General features: G+C 35.4%; 1 protein-coding gene across 1 annotated transcript in view; it reads left to right on the forward strand.

Moving 5' to 3' along the window:
* The window catches only part of LOC132717984 (uncharacterized), an 81370-nt gene that overhangs the window by 17399 nt on the left and 38194 nt on the right, over window positions 1-25777 (forward strand). Inside the window, exons 14-32 of the mRNA XM_060701592.1 lie at window positions 11-1583; window positions 2976-3287; window positions 3741-4184; window positions 4762-4903; window positions 5353-6059; window positions 6411-6532; window positions 6890-7067; window positions 7630-7788; window positions 9645-9794; window positions 13005-13091; window positions 13422-13659; window positions 15252-15364; window positions 15756-16271; window positions 16687-16875; window positions 18002-18517; window positions 18938-19099; window positions 19876-20084; window positions 20744-20801; window positions 24983-25129. Of these exons, the coding sequence (XP_060557575.1) occupies window positions 11-1583; window positions 2976-3287; window positions 3741-4184; window positions 4762-4903; window positions 5353-6059; window positions 6411-6532; window positions 6890-7067; window positions 7630-7788; window positions 9645-9794; window positions 13005-13091; window positions 13422-13659; window positions 15252-15364; window positions 15756-16271; window positions 16687-16875; window positions 18002-18517; window positions 18938-19099; window positions 19876-20084; window positions 20744-20801; window positions 24983-25129 (6022 nt within the window). The remainder of the gene's footprint in view (window positions 1-10; window positions 1584-2975; window positions 3288-3740; window positions 4185-4761; window positions 4904-5352; window positions 6060-6410; window positions 6533-6889; window positions 7068-7629; window positions 7789-9644; window positions 9795-13004; window positions 13092-13421; window positions 13660-15251; window positions 15365-15755; window positions 16272-16686; window positions 16876-18001; window positions 18518-18937; window positions 19100-19875; window positions 20085-20743; window positions 20802-24982; window positions 25130-25777) is intronic.

A 25777-nucleotide genomic window follows, 5' to 3' on the forward strand; every position in this document is an offset into this window, starting at 1 on the left:
GCATTTATAGGACACCATAGTTGAACACATAGGTGGAGATGGTACAGGTGCACTTAGAATTAATACTGGAGTCACACTGGATATTGCTCAAGATAAAATGCTCACATACATACAGTCTTCCCTGTACATATATGGAACAGTGAACTTTCCCACTACAACATATATTGAACAGTATGTCCATAATGAAGGTTATATTGTTGGGGTTGGACACTGGTATTCTCGCGGTCATACATATTTAATGGCAAATGGGCAGTCCAGTTGTTCTATAGTAGCCCCACATGCTGGAAACTATCACTTCCTTACATTTACTACCATGTATGGTGGGTATTTCAGCTTAGTTGATTCCAATAATCAGTACAATGTAAACAGAAGCATTGCAGTATTCACTGACGTATTTCGTATGGAAGGTACTGCTCATGGATATATTGAGAAATCTGGAAATGTAATGGGTAGGGTATTAGAATTTGCAAAACGGGCTAAAATAGATGGGAATGCAAGAGGTTATACAGCAAAATCTGGGTCAGGTGCAGGATGTTCCAGTGGCTGTGGCTCTGGTGGTGGGCATGGAGGGAGTGGTGGAAGTTGTTCCAATGAGTGTGGTTCAGATTGCAGTGGAGGAGGAGCATATGACAGCACAGTTTTACCATCTTTGTCAGGCAGTGGTGGGGGATCTTGTTCCCATACCTCAGGTGGTACTGGTGGTTCTGCAGTAAGACTGGTACATACCTTTAGTGTTGTAGAAGGCACTCTAACAATGAATGGCGGTCACGGTTCAGGTGGTAGTGGAGGAGGGGCAGGAGGATCTATTTGGCTTGATGGGGATATTGTTGCCGGTTGGGGATCATTTCATGCAAATGGGGGTTCAGCTGGTAGTGATAGATGTTCGTCACATTGGTCACATTGGCACCGAGGAGGGGGAGGAGCTGGTGGGAGAGTTAGAACATGGGGATCAGAATACACCAGTAAGGTTCTACTTCAACAGAGATCTGTATCAGGTGGAACTGGAGCCAAGGCACATGGTTCAGGCGGATCAACATACAGATATCACGGTGCCGCATGTAGTGGACATGGAACATGGAAAGGATCATCATGTCAGTGTTATGATGGGTATGTAGGTCACGACTGCCAGTTTTCCTGCCACAATGTTAATACATGTGGTGCCCATGGTGTCTGTAATAATGAAGGAAAGTGTAACTGTACCACTGGTTATGTTGGAGAACGTTGTGAAAGCCAATGTCACAGAGATACAGATTGTAATGGACACGGGGAATGCTCCCCTTGCGGAACATGCATATGTCATCCTTGTTTCTCTGGCCCAGACTGCTCAATCGAGTGTAGCAAATCGGGATCATGCATAGCAGATCAATGTGTTTGCGATGACTGCCATCTTGGAGTATTGTGTGAATCAGAATGCAACAATCATGGAACATGTAACACTACAACCAATGCCTGTATATGTGATGCAAATTGGGGTGGAAAAAAGTGTACAAATAAAGGATGTCCTGGAGAAGATCTTAACTGTAATGGACATGGTATTTGTAACTCAGGGACAGGTGAATGCTTCTGTGACAATGGATGGAGAGGTAGGATATTCATCATATATTTCAAGTAGCAAAATACTTATTTAGTCACTCAAAGGATGAGCATGAATAATACTTTTTTTTCTTTAGACTGCTAATTCATTTTTGTTAATGTTGATAAAAAACAACATACAGTAGAACTTCTATGAGTCGAACTTCGATTAGTCGATTTTCTCGATGTGTCGAAGAAAAATGAAAGTCCCGATTTTTCCCGTTTATATTCCTTATAAAAACCTATTTATGAGTCGAGATTTTATGTGTCGAATTTTTCGATGTGTCGAAGTTTTTTCGTGGTCCATGTAAAGTAAATCTAGTGCAATTTACCACAAATAAGTTGAATTATTTTGACACCTTCGATCTCGAGACATTTTTCACACCTTATCTGGCTGGGAAGACGATTTCCAATCAACTTATGTGACAGGTGTTAATTACATAGCCGTGTGTCAAACAGCCTTTGTTTGCGATAAAATGTGTGATAAAATGCTTTAATTGTTTCTTGTATCATAGTTTGGAGACCTTTCTGTTGAAAATGTGTCAGGGTTAAATCGTATACATATACATGCACAGTGCGTTAACTGGAGTGCGGGTATTAGGTATTAGTTACCCGCACTCCAGAGCATACCCATTGATTGGCTCATTTTTGCTGGGGTTTACATATTGTGACGGCAGAGAAAGGGAAAGCGACAGAAATGTCATATTCAGATGTTCGTTCATTGGTTCATTTTTGCCGGGGTTTCATATTGTGACAACAGGGAATGTGCTTTTATGTTTGACTATGATACAAAAGAGAAAGAACACCAAAACACTCGGCAATCTGATTAATACTCGGGGGCTACGCCCCCTCGTACAAATCAGATAGCCTCGTGTTTCGGTGCTCTTTCTATTACTATTTTAATTGCCGTAGTGGTATTTGAAAGTAAACAGTAAACTACTTTCATTTGAAAACATCGGTAACCCGGTGTCGCATGAGAATAACACGCGAAATATTTACTATAAGCTGGTTTAGTTATCGCCCATTCTTGTTGTTACGCCTTTTGTAACTCTATTGTTTACGTGAACGGGTAATCCAAATAATTAGCCTTGAAAAAAAAAAATAACATACTATATTTATCATTGTAAAATGTAAAAATATCAGATTTATGATGGAAAAACATGAAATAGGTTTTGTTATAGATCTTATAATTAGAACTAGTCACAGGTCGAAATTTTGTCACGGAATTGAGAGCAATTCATGACTCGAAGTCCCGATATGTCGAAGTTTTTACGCAAGTCCCTTCAACTTCGACTTACCGAAGTTCCACTGTACTTTTAAAATCAAAATAATGCAGGACAATTATTGGAATTTTAAATTCTCCAAATATCATAACGAAATGATTTCTATTTTTGTAATAACAGGAGCTGATTGTGGTGACCCAGATTGCCCAGGAGAGCCTAACTGTCATGGCCGTGGATTCTGTAACAAGCTTTTTAATCCCCCTATCTGTACTGACTGTGACCAATACTGGATGGGTACAGGTTGTGGAGATGTTTGCAAGTATGGAACACCTATACAAGATAACACTGTGTGTAACTGTTCTAAAACATGTTACCATGGTAAAGGATGTGACATAGAATGTTCTGGTCATGGTGTTTGCAGTTCTGACGGTTCAGGAGACTGTTATTGTGACCCACTAAAAGGATGGGATGGCACTTACTGTGAAATACCCGGTACATATTTGTTACATAATGTTTGCTTGTATTTTTAATCCTTTTTTCTTGCCAGAAATTATGTTTAAGTGTATAAGTACATGTTTGGTGTTTTTGCCAGACAAATTTAAAAACACCACAGAGTTCTTTTGGAAAGAGTATGAATTTTATTTTTTGACTTATTTTTACCACAAATATGGCAACAAAAAAAATAGCATTAAATAAAATAAACTTCCTTATAGTACAACAACAGGTATAGTCATATTGTTAGCATGGTTAATGGGGAAAATATTATGCCACTCAGAAAAGAAAAGAATTGATTAATTAAGCATTTGTGGAGGGGGAGGGGATAACACTTAATGCTTGCTCAGGCTTATTTTATGTTTTGTATTTGAAAGAAAAAGTTTTATGTTGAAATTGTCTCCTCTTAGTATTTTAGATGGGATTTAATAAATAATACAATTGTGATTTAAGGGTGCCCGAGACATCCTGTTACAAATGTTGAATGCAGTAAGCGTGGCAACTGTGACTCTGAGAAACGTGAGTGTATGTGTGATGCTGGTTGGGAAGGTGCTGCCTGTCACATAGGTGACTGTCCAGGTCATCCAAACTGCTTCAGTCGTGGAATATGTGATGAAACGACAAGTCCGCCAAGATGTGTAAGCTGCCATGAAAACTGGATGGGACCAGCTTGCAATGATCCATGTCTCCATGGTAAACAAGAGCCCATGGATAGCGGAATATGTGTCTGTGAGGAGGGATATACTGGTGTCGGATGCGATTCAGAATGCTCAGAGCATGGTAAAATCAGCAGTGTCACGGGAAAATGTAACTGTACATATCATTTGGGCTGGAAAGGAAGTGTGTGTAATATACCAGGATGTCCAGGATTGAATGGTCAAGACTGCAGTGGTAGAGGTTAGTACAGTGAATTTTATGAAAGTTTTCTTGCACTAAAATATGTTGGTAATTTTAATATAATATGACAATTATATATGTTGAGGAGAGAATAATTAAAAATAAGTGTCCGTCAGTATTTTGTTCTGTATGCTGCCTTTTGGAAATGTATTGAATAACTGGTAATGAATATGTTTTTAATGTCAGTTTGAGTAAATGGACTATCTTCTTACTTTAATTTTGTTTGGCAGGAGATTTGGCAGTCTGTAATTGGTTGTCGTCCCAAAATACTTTGTACACATGTATCCTGTCTAGGAACCGTTTGTAACATACACATTGTTTTAATTTTTTTATCCAATGCATCTAATGGGTGGAGTACTGCAATTCAGTTATGAATTGAAATAACGATAATCAGCGCAAGGAATATGCTTACTTCAACTGATACATTTTATGCAGGAAACATTAAATTCATTCTCATCAGCCAAATGTTACAATAATGATATGAGGACAAGTTGATCTTGATATAAATTCTAATTTTAATAACAATGACATTAAAAATGATGAAAATTTTTCCAACTGTATATTTCATTATACACAGGAGGTTGTGACAGCGCTTCAGCCACTTGCACATGTGACAAAGGCTGGCTTGGTATAGGGTGTGAGTATACAGATTGTCCGGGAGAACCAGATTGTAACGACCATGGCAAATGTAGCGATGCAACAGATCCTCCACAATGCTTGTAAATATATAGAATTGTTGTTTTATATTGTAGAATATGAAAGTGATCATGATTTTGTGAAAAGAACCTCATTGTTTCAGCAGAATGTATGTTATAAGCGGTACCTCGTTAACTGATTTCTTTACAACTGGAGTAGACTGCATTTTTTGCCTTAATTTAATTCAATCAAGAATTGTCAGCTACTTATGTTAAACCAAGAGTAAATCTTAATACCAATCTTGCTAATTCAAAAATGCATAATTTTTCCTGCTATACATCTTTTTATTAAAAACATTTGCTTTGAAGAGCGAACATTTGGTTGTTGTATAAGGGAGTTCTATTTCAGATATTAAAATTAATCTGCCAGCAATGTAGAGCCAGTGGTCAGACTGCACAGATGTGCAAGCTGGGTCGTATATTAGTTGTTTAGTTTGCTTTAACCTCCAACACTATGTTTATTTTTTATGTAGCTGTTCTGATGGCTGGTTTGGTGAAGCATGCCAGGAACCTTGCGTTAATGGACAGATGAATCCTGTTGGAAGTCAAAATTGTGAATGTGATCCTGGTTGGGCTGGTCTCAATTGTGATTCTGAGTGTTCAGAAAATGGTAAAATTATCAATGGAAAGTGTAAATGTGACTTTGGCTGGTGGGGTAAAGTGTGCAATATTCCAGGCTGTCCTGGTGTTAATAAAAGTTGCACGGGTCACGGAGACTGTAACTCTGCTGCACACACATGCACGTGCTACAGTGGATGGACTGGTATTAAAGACAGCATGGGATATGTTGACCCACTAACAAATGGTTGCGATATCCCAGATTGTCCTGGCGAACCTGACTGCAACGGTGAAGGAATCTGTGACCATACGTTATTCACTCCAAAGTGTAAAAACTGCAGCAAAGGATGGATGGGCGAGGCCTGTGAAGACATTTGTGATGCTGTACACGGTGAACAAAAACCTATGAATAGTGGATTCTGTGAATGTGACAGCTGTTACTCTGGGAAAGGTTGTAATCTTGAATGTAACCGGAATGGTAAGTGTGACAACGGCACTTGTGAATGTGACGTAGGCTGGAGAGGCTCGAAATGTGAAGTACCAGGATGTCCCGGCATTGGTAAAGATTGCACTGGTCATGGTTCATGCAACTCAGCTTTACACCAATGTGCATGCCAACCAGGTAACATATTAATGGCAAAAAATTATTTTTCACTAATTCAATAATTTTACTTTTCACTAATACAACATATTAATGCATTGGCTTTTTCTTTCCAAACATACAATTTACAAATGTTTGACATTTGTGTATAAGGCTGTCAGTAGATATTCTGTATGAATATATATTTTTTACAGTACGTTGCAGTCAATAAATTTGTTTTCTTCAGCTTTAGTCCGTGTTTTTTTTATCTGTTCCAGTGTATAAAGAGCAATTATCTGTTTAAACAATTCTTTTCAATTTTCATACATGTAAAAAACTTGTAAGATACATAGAGTTGACAATTTGTATATAAAAGTAATACTTGATATTTAGGGTGGACAGGGGATGGCTGTGAAATACCAGATTGTGGAGATGGAGCATGTTTCATTAAGGAGGGTCGAGGACGATGTGATGGTTCAAGTGGAGATCCTATTTGTGTCTGTAACACTGAAAATGTAAGCTTCTTTTAAGCGCAACTATTTAAAGAAAAATGAAAGCTATTGTACTTATCCTCAAGGTGTTTGCTTCAGCATCACACTTAATTTAAGGGGTTTTTTGGTGTAAGTTGGTATCCCCATAACTAATAAAGGAATTGGGTTGAAACTTCATACACTTATTTGAGAGTATATTAGTAGGTCACTGACAACAACTTGTCATTGATTTAAATAGAACAGAGTGACCTCCTAATAAAGACAGCTTGTATATACAGATCATGTTTGCTATCTTCTTTAGATGACCTCTGTTCACAGGTTTGACTATTATATTTGATACATAAGGTATACAGGACATATAAAAGTCAGTTTATATTACAGGGTTGGTTTGGACCAGACTGTAACAAGAAATGTGAGAACGGTACAGTTGTAATGAACAGTTTGGGTGGAGAATGTGTTTGTGACCCATGCTATAATGGAGATAGGTGTCAACTAGAGTGTTCTAGTCATGGTGTATGTGATCCAACTGGCAAACACTGCATCTGCTTTGATCAACCAAGTTAGTTTAATTTTAACCTTGACTGCTCAATTTATTTGGCATGAAATAAAAAGTCAGAACATATTATTTGATTTGATTTGGTTAGATTATTATAAATCTACCAATATTATATAGGATTTATCTATGTTACATCTATAACTTCAAAAATTAAAGCAGCATGCCTCCAGATTCATGCTAATTTTCATGAAACTTTTGAAATTGTATTGAAAGGTTAAGTTTTGTGAAGAAATTTGCACATTGCAGATGGCACATGGTAATAAATACTGCAAAATCAGTCATTAATGGCAAATTACATGTATATCATCACTTGAATCTTGAATCTTTTTATTTTTCTCAAAAGCTCATTTTTTTTTTAAGTTTAATTTTCTTGAAATATTTTGGCTCATTTTGAGGTATGCAGCTTGAAGATATTCGAAGCTATTCACATATATTATCTGGAAAAAGTAGATTAAATATTTAGATTTTCTCAACTTTGTTGGATTTTTAAATGTTTCAAAGAGTTGTATGCACCAAGCACTGGATCTTACGCTCTGTTACTAATTCCATTTTCCATTCTATACAGAGAAAGCATATAGAGGAGTTCTGTGTGAAGACGATGGTTGTCCGGGATCAGATAGGGCCTGTGACCAACATGGATCCTGTATCAATATGGAATGTGTCTGTAACAGTGGCTGGAAAGGAGATGACTGTAACACTCCTAAATGTCCAGAAGACTGTAACGGTATGTTACCTTCACCTGTTAACACAACATGTCAGAAAGAATTATTTTGATTAATTGTAAATGTCTACTCTCCATCTTGGTGATCAAAGATTTTGTTGAGCCCAGTGAGTGCAATTTTGTTCAGTACTATGTCTGCTCATATAAGACACTAGCAAGTCCAGAAAATGTTCTAAACAGATCAGACATAAACTGAATATATGAAGTTAGTCACTTGTAGAGACATTGGTAATTACTGGTATTTTATCTAAGAAAGCCGGTTCGGTGGACAGACTGCTTAGATATGACCAAAATGTGTTAAAAATGGAATTGTTCGAAAAGTCATTGGCCTTCTTCACAAAAGAACTTAAATAGAGAACATGTGTTTGACATCATTGCTTTTGGAATTACAGTGGTAGCTTTAATATATTTTGAGACATTATTTAGGGACTCTGAATTTCATATTCAATTGTTTCATAGGAAAGCTTCCTCTGAATCAATGACTTTTCAGTAATACTTATATTGTAGGAGAATAAGCTGTTGTGAAATATCCTAAACATGTATTATCTTCTTGTCATGTCTTGTTTTTATGCTATTTTAATGATTTTTACCATTTTTGTTACACATTTATGACATTTTTACAATTTCATAATACATAACCAGTAATGTTTCACAAAATGATATTTGTTTCAATTGTTTAAATGAATTAGAAACAAATTGTCTTATTTCAAACAAATACAATACTGTTAAATTATATGCTCATATATATGGTTGGGGTATTGTCACTGATACGATAAAATTCTACCTGTCAGCAGCCGTAGCCGAGGGTAACAGTATTTTACGAGAGATGATATTTTTACTGTTACTCACAAACCCATGTGTTATTTATTTTATTACCCCGAACAAAAATACTGCGATAATCTGAAATTGTCAACTAAATCTTGAACTGTGATGAAAATAAAGCAAGAGTAACAATAACTATACTGTCCTTACCTTTTAAGTTTTAAGTGTACTTTAGGCCTACTTGAGAAGTTTTCTTTTTCTTTTATTCTTTATGCAAGTGATGATATCTACAAATCATAAACATGAAATAAGCTAGGTTTTATTTAGAAAACAAAACACTATCCCATTTGCACGATTATGATCTGTGAAATCTGATCCTTCTGTTTCCAGAATATTCTTAGCATGGTTTTTGACAAAATAACGATGATATCCTATGTCCACCATATCTGTAACGTTTCACTTATTAAAATTGTTAAATTATCCTTTGTTGCATGCTTAAATCGTCTGTAGTTCCAGTTTGACACAAAATTATTTACATTGCAAGTACTTCTGTTGAAAACAGATGTTCACTTTTTGACTATTGAACAAAAAGATATTTTATACACGAAAAGCACACCAGGATGCGAACAACTAAATTTTATGGGTGTCAAAGTTACTCCAGAGAAGAAATTGATGTCCTATTGGAGTTTAACGTGGAAAATAAGAATGAATCGAGAGAAAAATGGCGGCCATTTTATTTCATTTTATTTAGAAAATAGACCACGTGACCAGATATTATACTGTTAAAAAATACTGTTACCTATGTAACAGTACAAAATTCTTAGTCACATGGTACACTTGCATTAACAGTAAAAATAACTCCCAGAGGCCTATGGGAAATTAGAATTACGAAAAAAGTGAGGGGTAATAATGTTATATATCAGAACCTTGTTTTTATCCCACATTGAGAACTCGGACCCAAAGATGACTGTTTTTAAAATGGGGAGCTGCAAGTGATGTACAACAATAATAGGAAATATTTACATGATTAAATAAGGAATAACAGGAATGTGCATTTTTGAAAAAGGAAATTTTGTTTAATATATTACTATTTTCAGAACGAGGAACTTGTGTATTTGATAAAGAATTGGAATCTGGTGTATGTGTTTGTAATGAGGACTGGGTAGGGGATAGATGTAATTTTCCGTGTCAAAATGGTACAAACCATGGTGATGGTATCTGTAAATGTCATAGGACATGCGATACAGGTATGTTCTGTCTCTAAATACTCATTGTTAATCTAATTCAAGTAGTATTGGCTAAAGAATTACTATAGAAAGTTTATTTCTGAAATAAGGAGATCCCTTGTTATCAATGAAAACAATAAAAAAAATGTCAAAGTAAAAATCCAGGCAAACAGTTAGATTAAGTATATTTATGTACTGATATATGAAACCAAGCCTTCATAGGCCATATTTACTTGTACATAGCTCCTCATTTAAGGGCCCATTATGCCCAAGAATTGCTTTTATTTTTATTTCTCAAAAGCTTTTTATTATACCCCCACCACAAAATGTGGGGGGGGGCTATAATGGATTCGCTTTGTCGCGTCGGTCGGTCCGTCCGTCCGTCGGTCCGTCTCCATTTTCGTGTCCGCTCTATAACTCCTATACCAATTGAAGGATTTTCTTCAAACTTGGCTCAAATGTTCACCTCAACAAGGGGATGTGCAGAACCCATTTTGCCCATGTGTCAGTTCAAGGTCAAGGTCACAATTGAAGGTCAAATATCAAACACTATCAAATATTACACAGTATGTCGTGTCCGCTCTGTAAGTCCTACACTACTTGAAAGATTTTCTTCAAACTTGGCTCAAAAGTTCACCTCAACAAGGGGATGTGCAGAACCCATATTGCTCATGTGTCAGTTCAAGGTCAAGGTCACAATTGAAGGTCAAATATCAAACACTATCAAATATAACACAGTATGTCGTGTCCCCCTCTGTAAGTCCTACACTACTTAAAAGATTTTCTTCAAACTTGGCTCAAATGTTCACCTCTAACCAGGGGATGTGCAGAACCCATGTCGCCCATGTGTCAGCTCAAGGTCAAGGTCACAATTGAAGGTCAAATATCAAACAATCAATATTACACAGTATGTCGTGTCTGCTCTGTAAGTCCTACACTACTTGAAAGATTTTCTTCAAACTTGGCTCAAATGTTCACCTCAACAAGGGGATGTGCAGAACCCATATTGCTCATGTGTCAGTTCAAGGTCAAGGTCACAATTGAAGGTCAAATATCAAACACTATCAAATATTACACAGTATGTCGTGTCCGCTCTGTAAGTCCTACACTACTTGAAAGATTTTCTTCAAACTTGGCTCAAATGTTCACCTCAACAAGGGGATGTGCAGAACCCATATTGCTCATGTGTCAGTTCAAGGGTCAAGGTCACAATTGAAGGTCAAATATAAACACTATCAAATATTACACAGTATGTCGTGTCCCCTCTGTAAGTCCTACACTACTTAAAAGATTTTTTCTTCAAACTTGGCTCAAATGTTCACCTCAAAAGGGGATGTGCAGAACCCATGTCGCCCATGTGTCAGCTCAAGGTCAAGGTTCACAATTGAAGGTCAAATATCAAACAATCAAATATTACACAGTATGTCGTGTCCGCTCTGTAAGTCCTACACTACTTGTAAGATTTTTCTTCAAACTTGGCTCAAATCTTCACCTCAACAAGGGGATGTGCAGAACCCATGTTGCCCATGTGCCAGCTCAAGGTCAAGGTCACAATTGAAGGTCAAATATCAAACAATCAAATATTACACAGTATGTTGTGTCCGCTCTGTAAGTCCTACACAATTGAATTTTTCTTCAATCTTGGCTCTTAATTTCATCTAACCAACTCTTTTGCTGGCTTAAAGGTCAAGGTCACACTTTAAGGTCAAAAATTGACTTAGATAATATTCTTAAATTTTAAAAATTTATTTGATATTTCTAAATCTAGAAAAAGTATTTTGCTTGAAACTTAAAATATTTTTTGAAGGGTCACAATTCTGATATGCCTGTTCTTGTCAAGTTTCATAACTCTGTATTGCATTTTACCAAAGTTTTATGCCCCTTTTAAAGTCTTCAAAATTACATGCAATCAAATATTTGCCAATATGTTGTGTTCCGCTCTATAAATCCTATACTAATGGAAGAATTTTCTTCAAACTTTACTCAAAATTTTCAAACTCAACAAGGTATGTTGCAGAATCCATGTCACCTTTTGTGCCGGGTAAAGGTCAAGGTCACACTTGAAAGTCAAAAATTGAACTTAGAAAATGTTCTTAAAAGTTAACAAATGTACTTGAATAATTCTGAAACTAGCGCAGGATTTGGCCCTTGAAACTAAAAAGAATATATGAGGTGTGGCACAATAAGATTATGCCAGGTCAAAGTTTCATTAGCTCCTGTATTGCATTTTGACAAAGTTATGCCCGCTTTTTAAGTCTTCAAATTTACATACAACCAATACTAGACAATATATTGGTGTCTACTTAATAAATTCTATACTAATGGAAGGATTTTCTTCAAACTTTACTCAAATGTTCAACCAAACTGGGTGATGTCAAACCATCTTACCTTGTGCCAGATTAAGGTCAAGGCCACTCTTAAGGTCCAAAAAATTGACTTATAAATAAAAATGTTTAAAAATACTTTGGGAAAATCGAAAGGTTTATTTGTCACTGTTTCGAGCATGATTTGATAAATATAAATTTTATAAACTATTGTCTGTACAATTAGTCTTTTTTTCACCAGAGATAATTTCTTTTTATGTATTTGTGCCACATTTTATTCCCTTAACCACCTTTCCAAGTGGTTTTCTGTCAAGGACAATGGTGGGGGTATGAATCGCATTTAGCGATAGTTCTAGTTTTTAGTGTACTTATTGAGTTTCCAGAAAGTTATTCATTGGCTAATTACCTAAACCATCTTTTTCTTCTGTTTCTTTTTTGCAATTCGTACAGTTATAGTGATTTAGTATTTTGAATAGAAGTCAAAATACAACTTTCTTTACATTATTCAACTTTTATGACAAATTATGTCACATTTAGCGTTACTTTCTTACAGTTACAAGCATCTAACATGCTTTAAAAGTATTATTTAAATATTATAAAATTTATGTTTGTACTTTCTAAAAAAGTAAAAATTTATTTGTCTCTGAGCCATAATGTGCCTTTAACATCAAAGCTCTTAAGGTACTGGCAGCTTTGCACCCAGCTCAGACTGGAAAACTGGAAATCATTTAATAATTTGCATAAAAGCTCTTTACACTTGAACCATTTACTTTAATTATTATTGTATAAAGTGGATGTCCATTGTATATGTAGTAAACAATGTCTTACTTACTACTAGAATTACAAAAAAAAATTGTTCTTGCATTTATACAGTTTGTATAGTCTGTTATGATATAATCATTTGCAGGTATATCATGTCACATGACATGTAATAATCATGGTGTCTGCAATGAAAATGGTGGATGCATCTGTAATTTCAATCTGGGATATAAAGGTATTGTTATGCCTTGTTCTTATTTTCACAAAAGAAAAAAAAACAAAAACAAATAAACTATGTAATTTCAAGCTTAAATAGGTGACATTCTCTCACAGCCTTCATTTACTGTTTATGGTTACTGACAAAAAGATATATAGACCAGAAAAACTAATGTTTAATAAAGTGTCACTGACTGGCATTTCTATGATACACATGTATATCAAAAAGAAGTACAATATAGTCCCTACGGAATAACTGCTTATGTACTGTTATAAATATAGTCTCAAGGAAATGACTGTTTATGTACTGTTTTAAAAATGAGCAGTAATTACCTTTAACATTCTACAGGTGAACAGTGTGATGAGATAGGATGTCCAGGCTGGCCTGATAACTGTATGGGACATGGAACCTGTAATAAAGCTATAAACCAGTGTGATTGTGAACAGGGTTGGAAAGGCAATGGTTGTCATATACCTGACTGTGATTGTAACGATGTGAATGCAAAATGTGAACAGAGAGAGGGTGACGAGAAACCAAGATGCTATGATTGTGCACCACCTTACATAGGGGATAAATGCCAGTATAGGTATGTACATGTTTATGCCCCCACAATGTGGGAGCATATAGCGTTGCACTTGTCCGTCCGTCCGTCTGTCCGTCCGTCAGTCAGTCCGTCCGTCCGTCAGTCCGTCCGTACGTCCCGAAATCTTGTGAACGCAACTCCTCTTAAACCGGATGGCAGATTTTGCTTAAACTTACAGGGATGAACAACCTTAATGTGTAGATGGTAGTAAAGGAAGTAATTTTTTGCTGCAACCAAATTTAACAGAATTATGGCCCTTTGTTGTTTTTTTCACTAGATACTATGTAGAAATTTTGTGAACGCAACTCCTCTTAAACCGCATGGCAGATTTTGCTTAAACTTACAGGGATGAACAACCTTAATGTGTAGATGGTAGTAAAGGAAGGAATTTTTGCTGCGACCAAATTTAACAGAATTATGGTCCTTTGTTGATTTTTTCACTATATACTATGTAGAAATTTTGTGAACGCAACTCCTCTTAAACCGCATGGCAGATTTTGCTTAAACTTACAGGGATGAACAACCATAATGTGTAGATGGTAGTAAAGGAAGGAATTTTTGCTGCGACCAAATTTTACAGAATTATGGCCCTTTGTTGATTTTTTCACTAGATACTATGTAGAAATTTTGTGAACGCAACTCCTCTTAAACAGCATGGCAGATTTTGCTTAAACTTACAGGGATGAATAACCTTAAGGTGAAGATGGTAGTAAAGGAAGGAATTTTTGCTGCAACCAAATTTTACAGAATTATGGCCCTTTGTTGATTTTTAGTTTTCAACTTGTGGCACATGAAGTCCAAAAAATATTTGACCTAGAGTCATAAGATTGACAGAACAGTGGCGTGTGGGGGCATCCGTGTCCTATGGACACATTTCTAGTTATAAGAAACTTGCCTTTATAATTGCTTATTTGTAGCATTTAACACTTATAGATTTAGAAGCTTATACATCTTATGTATATTTCAATTTGTGCGCTGTGCAATGTTTTTTTTGTCTTGAGAGGCATATTCAATTGATTCCACTGCATATTTTCCTGAACATGAACTTATACAGTATCTGAGGATAAGATATAAATGCAGATCAATTAAACGAAAATTTTAAATTCAACAAGAACAGTTACTTTGAATTGTGTACACATTCTACCTGTACGGAATGTTTAACCCATCCAACCACAACCCCCACCCCCCACAAAAAAAAACAAAAAAAAACTATGTACATGTATTTGAAATCATTTTCACACAGTAACCAATAATGTTTGTCACCTTTAAAAGTAAAATTTTTACAAAGGACCTTTAATTTTTCCTATGCAGCTAGTTTTTATCAAAGTGTTGCTCAGACTCTATCCTGATTATTTTGTAATGTACTTTGATTCTTCAGAAGTCTTTTCCCATCAGTAAAAGTAAGATTTTGTCGCACATAACACTATAACTGTTACTTACAGTGTTTCTCTGCTCATTCAGTACAGATTATCTATTGCATGCACTTTTACTATCAATATTGTGCCAATTTATTTTTGCCTTATTCCTTGAAATACATTGAAAATGTAAAAATGATTTATATGGTTTCTAATATTTATTTTTTATCCGATAAAAAGATGCTATAACGGAACTGAGAATCCAGGAGATTTCCGCTGTATATGTGACAAGTGTTTTGCTGGTGTTGAATGTGACAAACTATGTAACAACCATGGAACTTGCACTTCTGAAGGTATTGGTTTAAACATATTTATTCCCAAATATTTATATACATACAAATAAACAACAACAAAAAAAATTTTACATAATGGAAAAGGATAAGAATGAAAGACAAGTGTTATAGAATTCTTCTCCTTATCTGAAGGTATTATTTTGGTAACAATGTGAAAAACTAAGAAACATATAAGACTTTTAATTGTACATCTTCTATCTAGAAATGCAGCAAGTGAGTTAATAAATTAACCTAATGACAGTCTCAAAATTGTTAATTCAAAATAACTGCTATAAGGACTTGTTTGATTATTAATTTATGTAATGAAATAATTGTGGACTATCAATAAATCTTATTTGATATTACTTTGAAAGTTTTCTAATATTTAATGTATGTATATTTGTTATTTCAGGAACATGTGATTGTGGATTTGAAGGATACAGAGGTGACTTTTGTGAGAGAAAAGAATGTCCAGGGCATGGTGTCTCGTGTTCAGGTCATGGTACTTGTAATCCATCTACAGGAATTTGTTCCTGCGAGCCTGGCTGGACAGGAACAGGTTGCCATATTACCAAATGTGAGAAAGATTGCAGTGCTCATGGTGTATGTTTGCCACTCGACAAGCCTGTTTGTAACTGTACCAGTGGATATTTCGGTGCAGGGTGCGAGCATTATTGCGACAATGGAAACGTCTTCACACCCAACTCAGACGATTTAACTACGCAATATTGCAAGTGCGACTCTTGCTACACAGGGATAGAGTGTAGTGAAGAATGCTCCAAACGTGGTCATTGTGTAAATGGAACATGTGATTGCGGGACAACTGGTTGGAAGGGAGATAAATGTGAAAGAGCGGGCTGTCCAGGAAAATATGGCCGTGATTGCTCTGGTCATGGAAGCTGTTTAACAGAGTCAAATTTTGATATAGGTAGGTCTGGAATATTTTATGTAAATTGTGTTATTGGATATTTATTGGTCATTAGGTAAGAAGTTTATGCATAGATGTTCATATTGAAAGGTATGAAATTTATGTATAGATATTTGTTTTGAGAGGGGAGTACATGTACTTTATACATAGGTATTTGTTTTGAAATTTAAGAACTTTATGCATTAATATTCTTTTTAAAGCTAAGGATTTTATGCATAGATATCTGTTTCAAAGAAGGTTTGACACAGTTGATGGTGATTTCTTTTTGTTCAATATTAAATCAAGAAATCCAGATATTTAGTCTAAAATTTCCATGTCTAATTTCTATGCAACAGAGTACAAAAAGTTATGGGAATTATATCTATAGAACACTTTGTAAAATGAGTTCTGAATTTTTTATTTATTTAAATCTTAGGAACATGTACATGTGAGACATACTGGATAGGGGAAGGCTGCTGGACTGCTGAATGTCCAAACAACTGCTCGGGACATGGTCAGTGTAATGACACAGTTGATGTCCCATTCTGTACCAACTGTGAACAAGGCTGGATCGGACCAGAATGTAACACTAGATGCTATGGCATACAGGAACCAATGGATAGTGGTAGGTTTAAACTGAAGGAACTTCGGAAAAAAATGTTTTATTTTATTTCTATTGTTTCATGTGGTAAACTTGTGTGTTGAAATTATGGAAATATCTTTAACAATTTCACAATTATTGGATTATAATAAAAGGAAATATATATTGAAAACATTTTAATTTGCCAGTTCTTCAAATATTTAGATACTTTTGAAATTGTTATTGGCTGGATTAATACAAATTGTCATTTTTAGCTTGCCTGTTTCAAAGAAAAGGCCAAGCTATTATGATTGCTCTAGCATAATTGATGTGCAAAAACTATACTACTAATGGGGCCCTTTACTCAAACAATTTTAAAGGTATCAATATGTAACTTGGAAATATTGCTCATCATGACAAGAGGCACAGTTGTTAGACAAGGGGCATAATTCTGAAAACTAACTTTTTGGACTTGTTAACATTTTTGTTGAAATTGCCTATAAAGTAGAATGATTTCAAAATTATGAAGATATAAACATGGCTCTTAAAAGTTTTTTATTATCATGATAATTAGCAGATGTAAAACAGGGTGCATTATCTTAAAAGCATTATTATAAGGAGTTATGTCCCTTTTTAAGTTAAGCTTTTTTTTTCTCTCAAAATTTCCTATTCAAAGAAGAATTATTTTAAAACTATGAAAGGTATCAACATGAAATTTGGAATATTTCTTTATAATGCATGGCACAGTTGTTAGACAAGTGTCAATTTTCTGAAAAAAATATTGTTAGTTATGTCCCTGCTTAAATAAAATTTGTTATGAATATTGTTTAGTAAATAGAATGATTTTCAAAACTATCAAAAGTATCAACATGAAACGTGAAATTCTTGATCATCATAACAATGTACAGTTGTGAGACATGGGGCATTATCCTGAAAGCAATATTTTTAAGAGTTATGTCCCATTTAAATTAGAATATTTATTGCCCTTAACAGACAGACAGGCTTTAACAATGCATGCAATGCTCTTGTCTGTTGAATGCTTTTGCAACCTTTCATGATGAACATGTGTTTAAAAATCACTAACGTACAAGCTCTATAACTTGTTATAATGCTTGTTCATATTTTCAAATGCAGGTTTGTTTATTTAATTATGTGTCTGATCTTTTTAAAGGTAACTGCGTGTGTGAAAGCAAGTGTCAGAGCCCTGCTGATAACTGTTATTCTACATGTAATAACCATGGTATTTGTGACAATAAAACCCAAACATGCCAATGTCACGATGGCACCGGATATAACCCAACAGGACACTGGGGAGAACTGTGTGAGCAGAAGCAATGTCCTGGCGTCGGACAATCTTGTAGTGGTCATGGAAAATGCATACACGGAAAATGTAGCTGTTATGAGGGCTGGACAATAAATTCAACATCATGTCATGTGCCAGACTGCCCTGGCACACCAGATTGTAGTGGCAAAGGTTCATGTGATGCCAGTGGGGAAAGCCCTAGCTGTAAATGTAACAAAGGTTACATGGGCCGAGAATGTCAGTATGAATGTGTTCATGGTACAGCACAGGAGGACAACACATGTCTGTGTGATCCCTGTTATACTGGGGCAGCTTGTAAACAGATATGTGGAAATCATGGGCAATGTGAAAATGGGACATGTGTCTGTAATTCAGGATATTGGGGTACATGTTTATTTATCATTTTTGATAAAAATTTGGCAACTATAATAAAATATTATTAAAATGAAATTGCTAAAATTTTGTTTTATGGTATTAAAAATTTCAAGGCAAAATCATCAGTTACATAATTCGCTGTTGTTATATTTGCAGATTTTGTCTTAATCTGTTTTCATTTTACAAAGTAAGATTTTTAATGTTATGTAATTGTTATTAATTTGTTTAGATTTTTTAAATACATTTAAAATATCATCACGTTGAGCAGAGTGGCTTAAAACATGAAAGATACGGAGAAAATGATCAAGGGTGAAAAATGGTTGTATAGGACAAAAGTCTTTAAATACACGTAGTTGCATTGGCATGTTTAGACTGTTATATCAAAGAGAAAGTATTTAAAATTAATGAAACGAAATGTGAATTTTATAGGAAAGTCATGTGAGACACAGGGTTGCCCAGGTACAGGAGAAAGTTGTTCTGGACATGGAATATGTAATATAGGGGAACAGACATGTACGTGTAACATTGGATGGACTTCTGCAGGTTGTGACGTCTTTAACTGTCCCGGTACACCAGACTGTAGCAGTAAAGGTATATACAAAACTATTTTCGGTTTTACATTGTAACATTATATTTGACAACACATATTAGTTTTAGATTTTATCATTCAATATAGGAGACTAAAATATTAGTCCATCTTAATGAGTGCTTTTCCATATTTATACAATTTGCTGTGTAGATTAATTTTGCAAAAAAAGAACATGCCATTGAAATAAAACCTTACTTATTAGCAAAAATATGCATTCAAGTGTTTCAAAGTAAAAGAAGCAAGAAAGTTAAAAGAATGACTTAACTATCCTCTTGTGGTACATGCTTTTGACATCTTTTTGAAGTTATATGATATGTACAGAAAATTAGGGGTGTTTGTGGCCATGTGTTTACGGTTCTTGACTAAGGACTACATGTACATGGCCCTTACTATGGTGTGTTTGTCTCCCACCAGTGCTTAAAGTTATTTCATGTAAGGAAGCTGTCCAGCACGCTCATTGGTTCTACGTAGGTGCATGCTTCTGCCTGAAATAATGCACAGAGTCAGCACCCGAATGTTTTCCTCCACCAATAAAAAAGAAGAGTGCCACCAAATGACATTTAAAGTGTTGGGTGTGACTTAAAACTCTATTTGAAAAATAAATTAATAAAATGCTTTATTATAATCAACAATTTTGTTTGTTCCAGCAATATTTTATATGGATACTAAAATGATACATTTCTTTTGTTTTTATCAACATTTGAAATATTTATGGAAAATGTGCTAATTTTAGACCAATCCACTTTAATGTGCGTATATTGTGAATTACTTTATACAGGTGACTGTGATGGAAATAACTACTGGCCACCTAGATGTGTTAATTGCACCGACTCAATGGGACCAGAATGTCAATATGATTGTATACATGGTGTAGAGTCTCCACCTTTCTCCTCTTTCTGCAAGTGTGACCCATGCTATGATGATTCTGCCTGTAATATTGAATGTAATGGTGTAGGAACTTGCTCAACTAATGGTAATGGAACAAAGGTAAGTAACTCTATCAGTTTAAATGCTTTAATTAAGAAGGGTTTAAATCATGACTGTTTTCTTGCTAGAAATTTTGCATTCTTTCATGCAAAGGCTGCTATTTTAATTTCTTTATGTGAAGCAGTTATTTAAATTCATTCATATAAAAAAAAAATTATTCAACCATTTTTGTTTGACATATGATGTATAATAATATACTTTTGGAAACTTTAATTTTATCATCTTATTTACATTTAACAAGATTAAGTTGATGAATAATGGTAGTGTGGGAAATGTGATTTATTTGGAAACAAATACAACTATCTATGTCAGTCTAAGTCAATTTTTTGTCATAATGGATGTAATTTATATGCTTCCAAAAAATGATAGTTAACATTCAGCTCAATGTAACAAAACTATTTCTAATATAAAAAATTCAGACTTTAATATAATTATGTAGTACTTAGAGGGAGATAAAGTGCATAATTTAAGGTAACTATTATATGATAAGATATTGTTTATCATTGTAACATGTGCATGGGTATATAACAATAACATAATATATAGTGACAAGAAAAGACACTTGTCTCATTGGACCTATATGTCACCAGTACGATAAAATGAAGTCCTTTTTTACTCAAATTGAAATATATATAATACATATATTTAATAATTTTCAGTCTTGCAACTGTTCCGAAGGTTATAAGGGAGATTTTTGTGAACAACTAGATTGTCCAGGTACATATACTCTCTGTACACATATATTATTTGTTTCAATTTTGTCTAGATTGCTAGATTTACAATCACAAGAATTTATTTCATTGATATATTCTTGGGTTATTTTTTTCTAAAGATAAATATTTTTCAATTTTTTTCCCCTCTAAGTTTGGTAATTCCCCCGTAAATATTGTATATTTTTTTAGCTCACCTGAGCTTGCTCAGGGTGAGCTTTTAGGATCGGTGAATGTCCGTCGTCCGTCCGTCCGTCGTCCGTCGTACATCCACAATTGCTTGTGAACACTCTAGCGGTCACATTTTTGCCTCAATCATCATGCAAACTTGGTCAGGATGCTTATCTAGTTGAAAGCTCGGATGAGTTCGAACATGGCGCATCTCGGGATTAAAAACTAGGTCACAAGAGCTAAAAAAAATAGAAAAACCTTGTGAACACTCTTAGAGGTCACATTTTTGACCCAATCATCATCAAAACTTGGTCAGGATGTTTGTCTAGGTGATAGCTCGGATGAGTTCGAACATGGGTCATCTCGGATGAAAAAGTAGGTCACTGGAGCTAAAAAATAGAGAAAAACCTTGTGAACACTCTAGTGGTCACATTTTTGAACCAATCTTCATCAAACTTGGTCAGATTGCTTGTCTAGTCAATTGCTTGGATGAGTTTCGAACATGGGTCATCTCTGATGAAAACTAGGTCACAGGAGCTAAAAATAGAAAACCTTGTGAACACTCTAGTGGTCACATTTTTGACCCAATCATCATCAAACTTTGTCAGGATGCTTGTTTAGATAATAGCTCGGATGAGTTCGAACATGGTCATCTCGGATAAAAAACTAGGTCACCGGAGCTATAAAATAGAAAAACCTTGTTAACACTCTAGCGGTCACATTTTTGCATCAATCATCATCAAACTTGGTCAGGATGCTTATCTAGTTGATAGCTTGGATGAGTTTGAACATGGGTTATCTCGGATGAAAAAGTAGGTCACCGGAGGTAAAAATAGAAAAACCTTGTTAACACTCTAGTGGTCACATTTTTGCATCAGTCATCATCAAACTTTGTCAAGATGTTTGTCTAGGTGACAGCTCGGATGAGTTTGAACATGGGTCATCTCGGATGAAAAAGTAGGTCACCGGAGCTAAAAATAGAAAAACCTTGTTAACACTCTAGCGGTCACATTGTTGCATCAATCATCATCAAAACTTGATCAAGATGCTTGTCTAGGTGATAGCTCGGATGAGTTCGTACATGGGTCATCTCGGGATGAAAAAGTAGGTCATCAGAGCTAAAAATAGTAAAACCTTATTAACACTCTAGTGGTCACAATTTTGACTCAATTGTTCATTAAACGTGGTCAGGAAACTTGTCTAGGTCATTGCTGGAATAAATCGAACATGGGACATCTCGGATGAAAAACTAGGTCACAGGAGCTAAAAATAGAAAAATCTTGTTAACACTTTAGTGGCTACTGTTGTGCTCCAAATATTCTGTTAATTGGTCTGAAAGTTTGTTTTGATGATTTCTAAGTCAAGATCGAACATGGGTCATCTTGGATGAAAAACTAGGTCACACCGCCCAAATATGGAAAAACCTTGTTAACATTCTAGTGGTCACATTTTCGACTCAATTATCATCAAACTTGGTCAGGATGCTTGTCTAGGTAATTGCTTAGATGAGTTCGAAATCACATGTGAAACTAGGTCACCGGAGCTAAAAATGGAAAAATCTTGTTAACACTCTAGTTGCTACTGTTTTGATCCAAGTATCCTGGAAATTGGTCTGAATGTTTGTTTTGATGATTTCTAGGTCAAGTTTGAATATGTGTCACCTGGGTAAAAAACTAGGTCGCACTGCTCAAATATGGATAATCCTTGTTAATACTGTAGTGGTCACATTTTTTACTCACCTGTCATGAGACTTGGTCAGAATGCTTGTCTAGGTAATTGTTTGGATGAGTTTGATAAGTCAGGTGAGCGATCTAGGGCCATCATGGCCCTCTTGTTATATATTTATACCCCCGCACAACAAAGTTGTAAGGGGGGTATACTGGAATCAGCTTGTCCGTCCGGCTGTCCGGCGGTTTTTTCTTGTCCGCCCAATAACTTAAGATTCCTTTGACCCTTAGTCTTCATATTTGGCATGGAGGTTAGTCATGATTAGTAGATGACCCCTATTGATTTTGAGGTCAAAGGTCAAGGTCACAGGGGCCTTGACTTCAAAAAGCTAGTCCGCCCAATAACTTAAGATTCCTTTGACCTACAGTCGTTATATTTGGCATGGAGGTTAGTCATGATTAGTAGATGACCCCTATTGATTTTGAGGTCACCAGGTCAAAGGTCAAGGTCACAGGGGCCTTGACTTCAAAAAGCTTGTCCACCCAATAACTTAAGATTCCTTTGACCCATAGTCTTCATATTTGGCATGGAAGTTAGTCATGATTAGTAGATGACCCCTATTGATTTTGAGGTCACCAGGTCAAAGGTCAAGGTCACAGGGGCCTTGACTTCAAAAAGCTTGTCCGCCCAATAACTTAAGATTCCTTTGACCCACAGTCTTCATATTTGGCATGGAGGCTAGTCATGATAAGTAGATGACCCCTATTGACTTTGAGGTCACCAGGCCAAAGGTCAAGGTCACAGGGGCCTTGACTTCAAAAAGCTTGTCCGCCCAATAACTTAAGATTCCTTTGACCCACAGTCTTCATATTTGGCATGGAGGTTAGTCATGATTAGTAGATGACCCCTATTGACTTTGAGGTCAAAGGTCAAGGTAACAGGGGCCTTGACTTCAAAAAGCTTGTCCGCCCTATAACTTAAGATTCCTTTGACACTTAGTCTTCATATTTGGCATGGAGGTTAGTCATGATTAGTAGATGACCCCTATTGATTTTGAGGTCACCAGGTCAAAGGTCAAGGTCACAGGGACCTTGACTTCAAAAAGCTTGTCCGCCCAATAACTTAAGATTCCTTTGACCCACAGTCTTCATATTTGGAATGGAGGTTAGTCATGATTAGTAGATGACCCCTATTGATTTTGAGGTCACCAGGTCAAAGGTCAAGGTCACAGGGACTTTGACTTCAAAAAGTTTGTCTGCCCAATAACTTTAGATTCCTTTGACCCACAGTCTTTATATTTGGCATGGATGTTGATCATGATTAGTAGATGACCCCTTTTGATTTTGAGGTCACTGGATCAAAGGTCAAGGTCATAGGGACTTTGACTTCAAAAAGTTTGTCCACCCATTAACTTAAGATTCCTTTGACCCACAGTCTTCATATTTTGCATGGATGTTGATCATGACTATAAGGTGACCCCTATTGATTTTGAGGTCACTGGGTCAAAGGTCAAGGTCACAGGGACCTTGACAAAAGCTTTTCTTCTCAATTGCTAAAGAATGTCCTGTCCGCAATGTATTGATTTTGACATTTTCACATTTGAAGCATGTAGAATACATAACTTAGCAATGCACTGGCTTAGTAACCTCAGATTTGGCAGGGAGGTTGTCCTTGAGCTCTTAATGGCCACTGTTGATTCTGACAAAGTGGTATGCGGGGGTATTCACGCCATGATAGTGGCAGTTCTAGTTTAGTCAATTAATTCTACTGAGATATAGATATCTTTAAAATTTTTGAAATGCAAATACATATTTTCAGATGAAAATAGATATTTCATACTAGAATTTGATTAAAAACTCTTGGATTTAATAACTGAAGCATCAAGAAAGTAGGATAATCACAAGGTATTTTTCAGGTTTAAGTTGGATGGTTGCCTACTCTTAAGCCCAGGTGTTGTGAGTATGAGCCCTATTTTGGTCACAGCCATGTTTCCTCATATGACACCAACACCAGCAGACCTAAAATTGATTAACAAAAATTTCAAGAACATTTATCATGGAAATTTTTTTGTAAACCTTTGTGGTTATACCCAAGTGATAAAATGAATCTCATGTAATGCTAGTGGGGAACTTGGAGTCCAGTAAAGATGAAAAAACACTATAACTTTGCCTGAGCTCTTGTCAGGAATCACAAGATTTCCATTTGTTTGTGTGCATTCTGCGCCAGTTTCTTCCTAAACATATACCCAAGATCTGATTTTTAGCACTTAGGAAATTTCTTGATTTACCTTGGACTATTATCAGTGTCTTTGAGATAATAAAAAATTAAATGAAAAAACTATTTATTAAGGAGAGCCAGACTGCAGTAAGTATGGAACGTGTACAAGAAATGAAGAGTTGGGTGTATCTAGATGTATCTGTGATCCTGGTTACCAAAGTGATGACTGCTCTCAATTTGTATGTCCAGGACCCCAAGATAACTTCTGCAATGGAAACGGTAAGCTTTTTGTATAATAAGTATAGATTTCTTTACCTCAAATTTTAGATCACTTGAACAAAGAGTTAAATTTAATCAGTCTCTTTTACCAACTACTTAAGAGCTTGATAAGATATTTTTGAAAACTTGTTCTTGTGGAGTGATGAATTATTCAGCAACAATAGTGGTTGAGAATAAGCATTCATAGTTTACCTTTCATGTCCAAAATGTTGGTAAAATTATTAAAAAAAATTATAGAAAAGTTTCATAATACAATACCTGTAAAATATTTATTACAATGAGTTATGCCAGCTTTATGAAAACCGTCAGGTTTGAGTTACTCAGGTTAATACTATAATGATATAATGTTAGTGACAAATGAATATTGATCAAGTTTTTCTCCATAGTATATGTAATTATTAACATTATTACCTTAAACAGTTATTGGATATGTATTGTTTAATATTATTTAATGTTGAACATAAAGTCACTTAATCATTTGAGTGGATTCAGAATTGTCTGACATTTGACCTTCAAGTGTGACTTTGACCTTGAGTTGGCACAAGGGTGCATAAGCTCTTCACATTGTCTTCTTTTGGTGGAAATTCTTAAAGAAATGTAAGCTTGATAGAGCAGGCATGATATCTGGTGATGGACTTGACGAAGTAC

This window comes from Ruditapes philippinarum, unplaced genomic scaffold (assembly GCF_026571515.1).
Source record: "Ruditapes philippinarum isolate M1 unplaced genomic scaffold, ASM2657151v2 ctg1723_1_1_1_1, whole genome shotgun sequence".
Taxonomy (NCBI): Eukaryota; Metazoa; Mollusca; class Bivalvia; order Venerida; family Veneridae; genus Ruditapes; species Ruditapes philippinarum.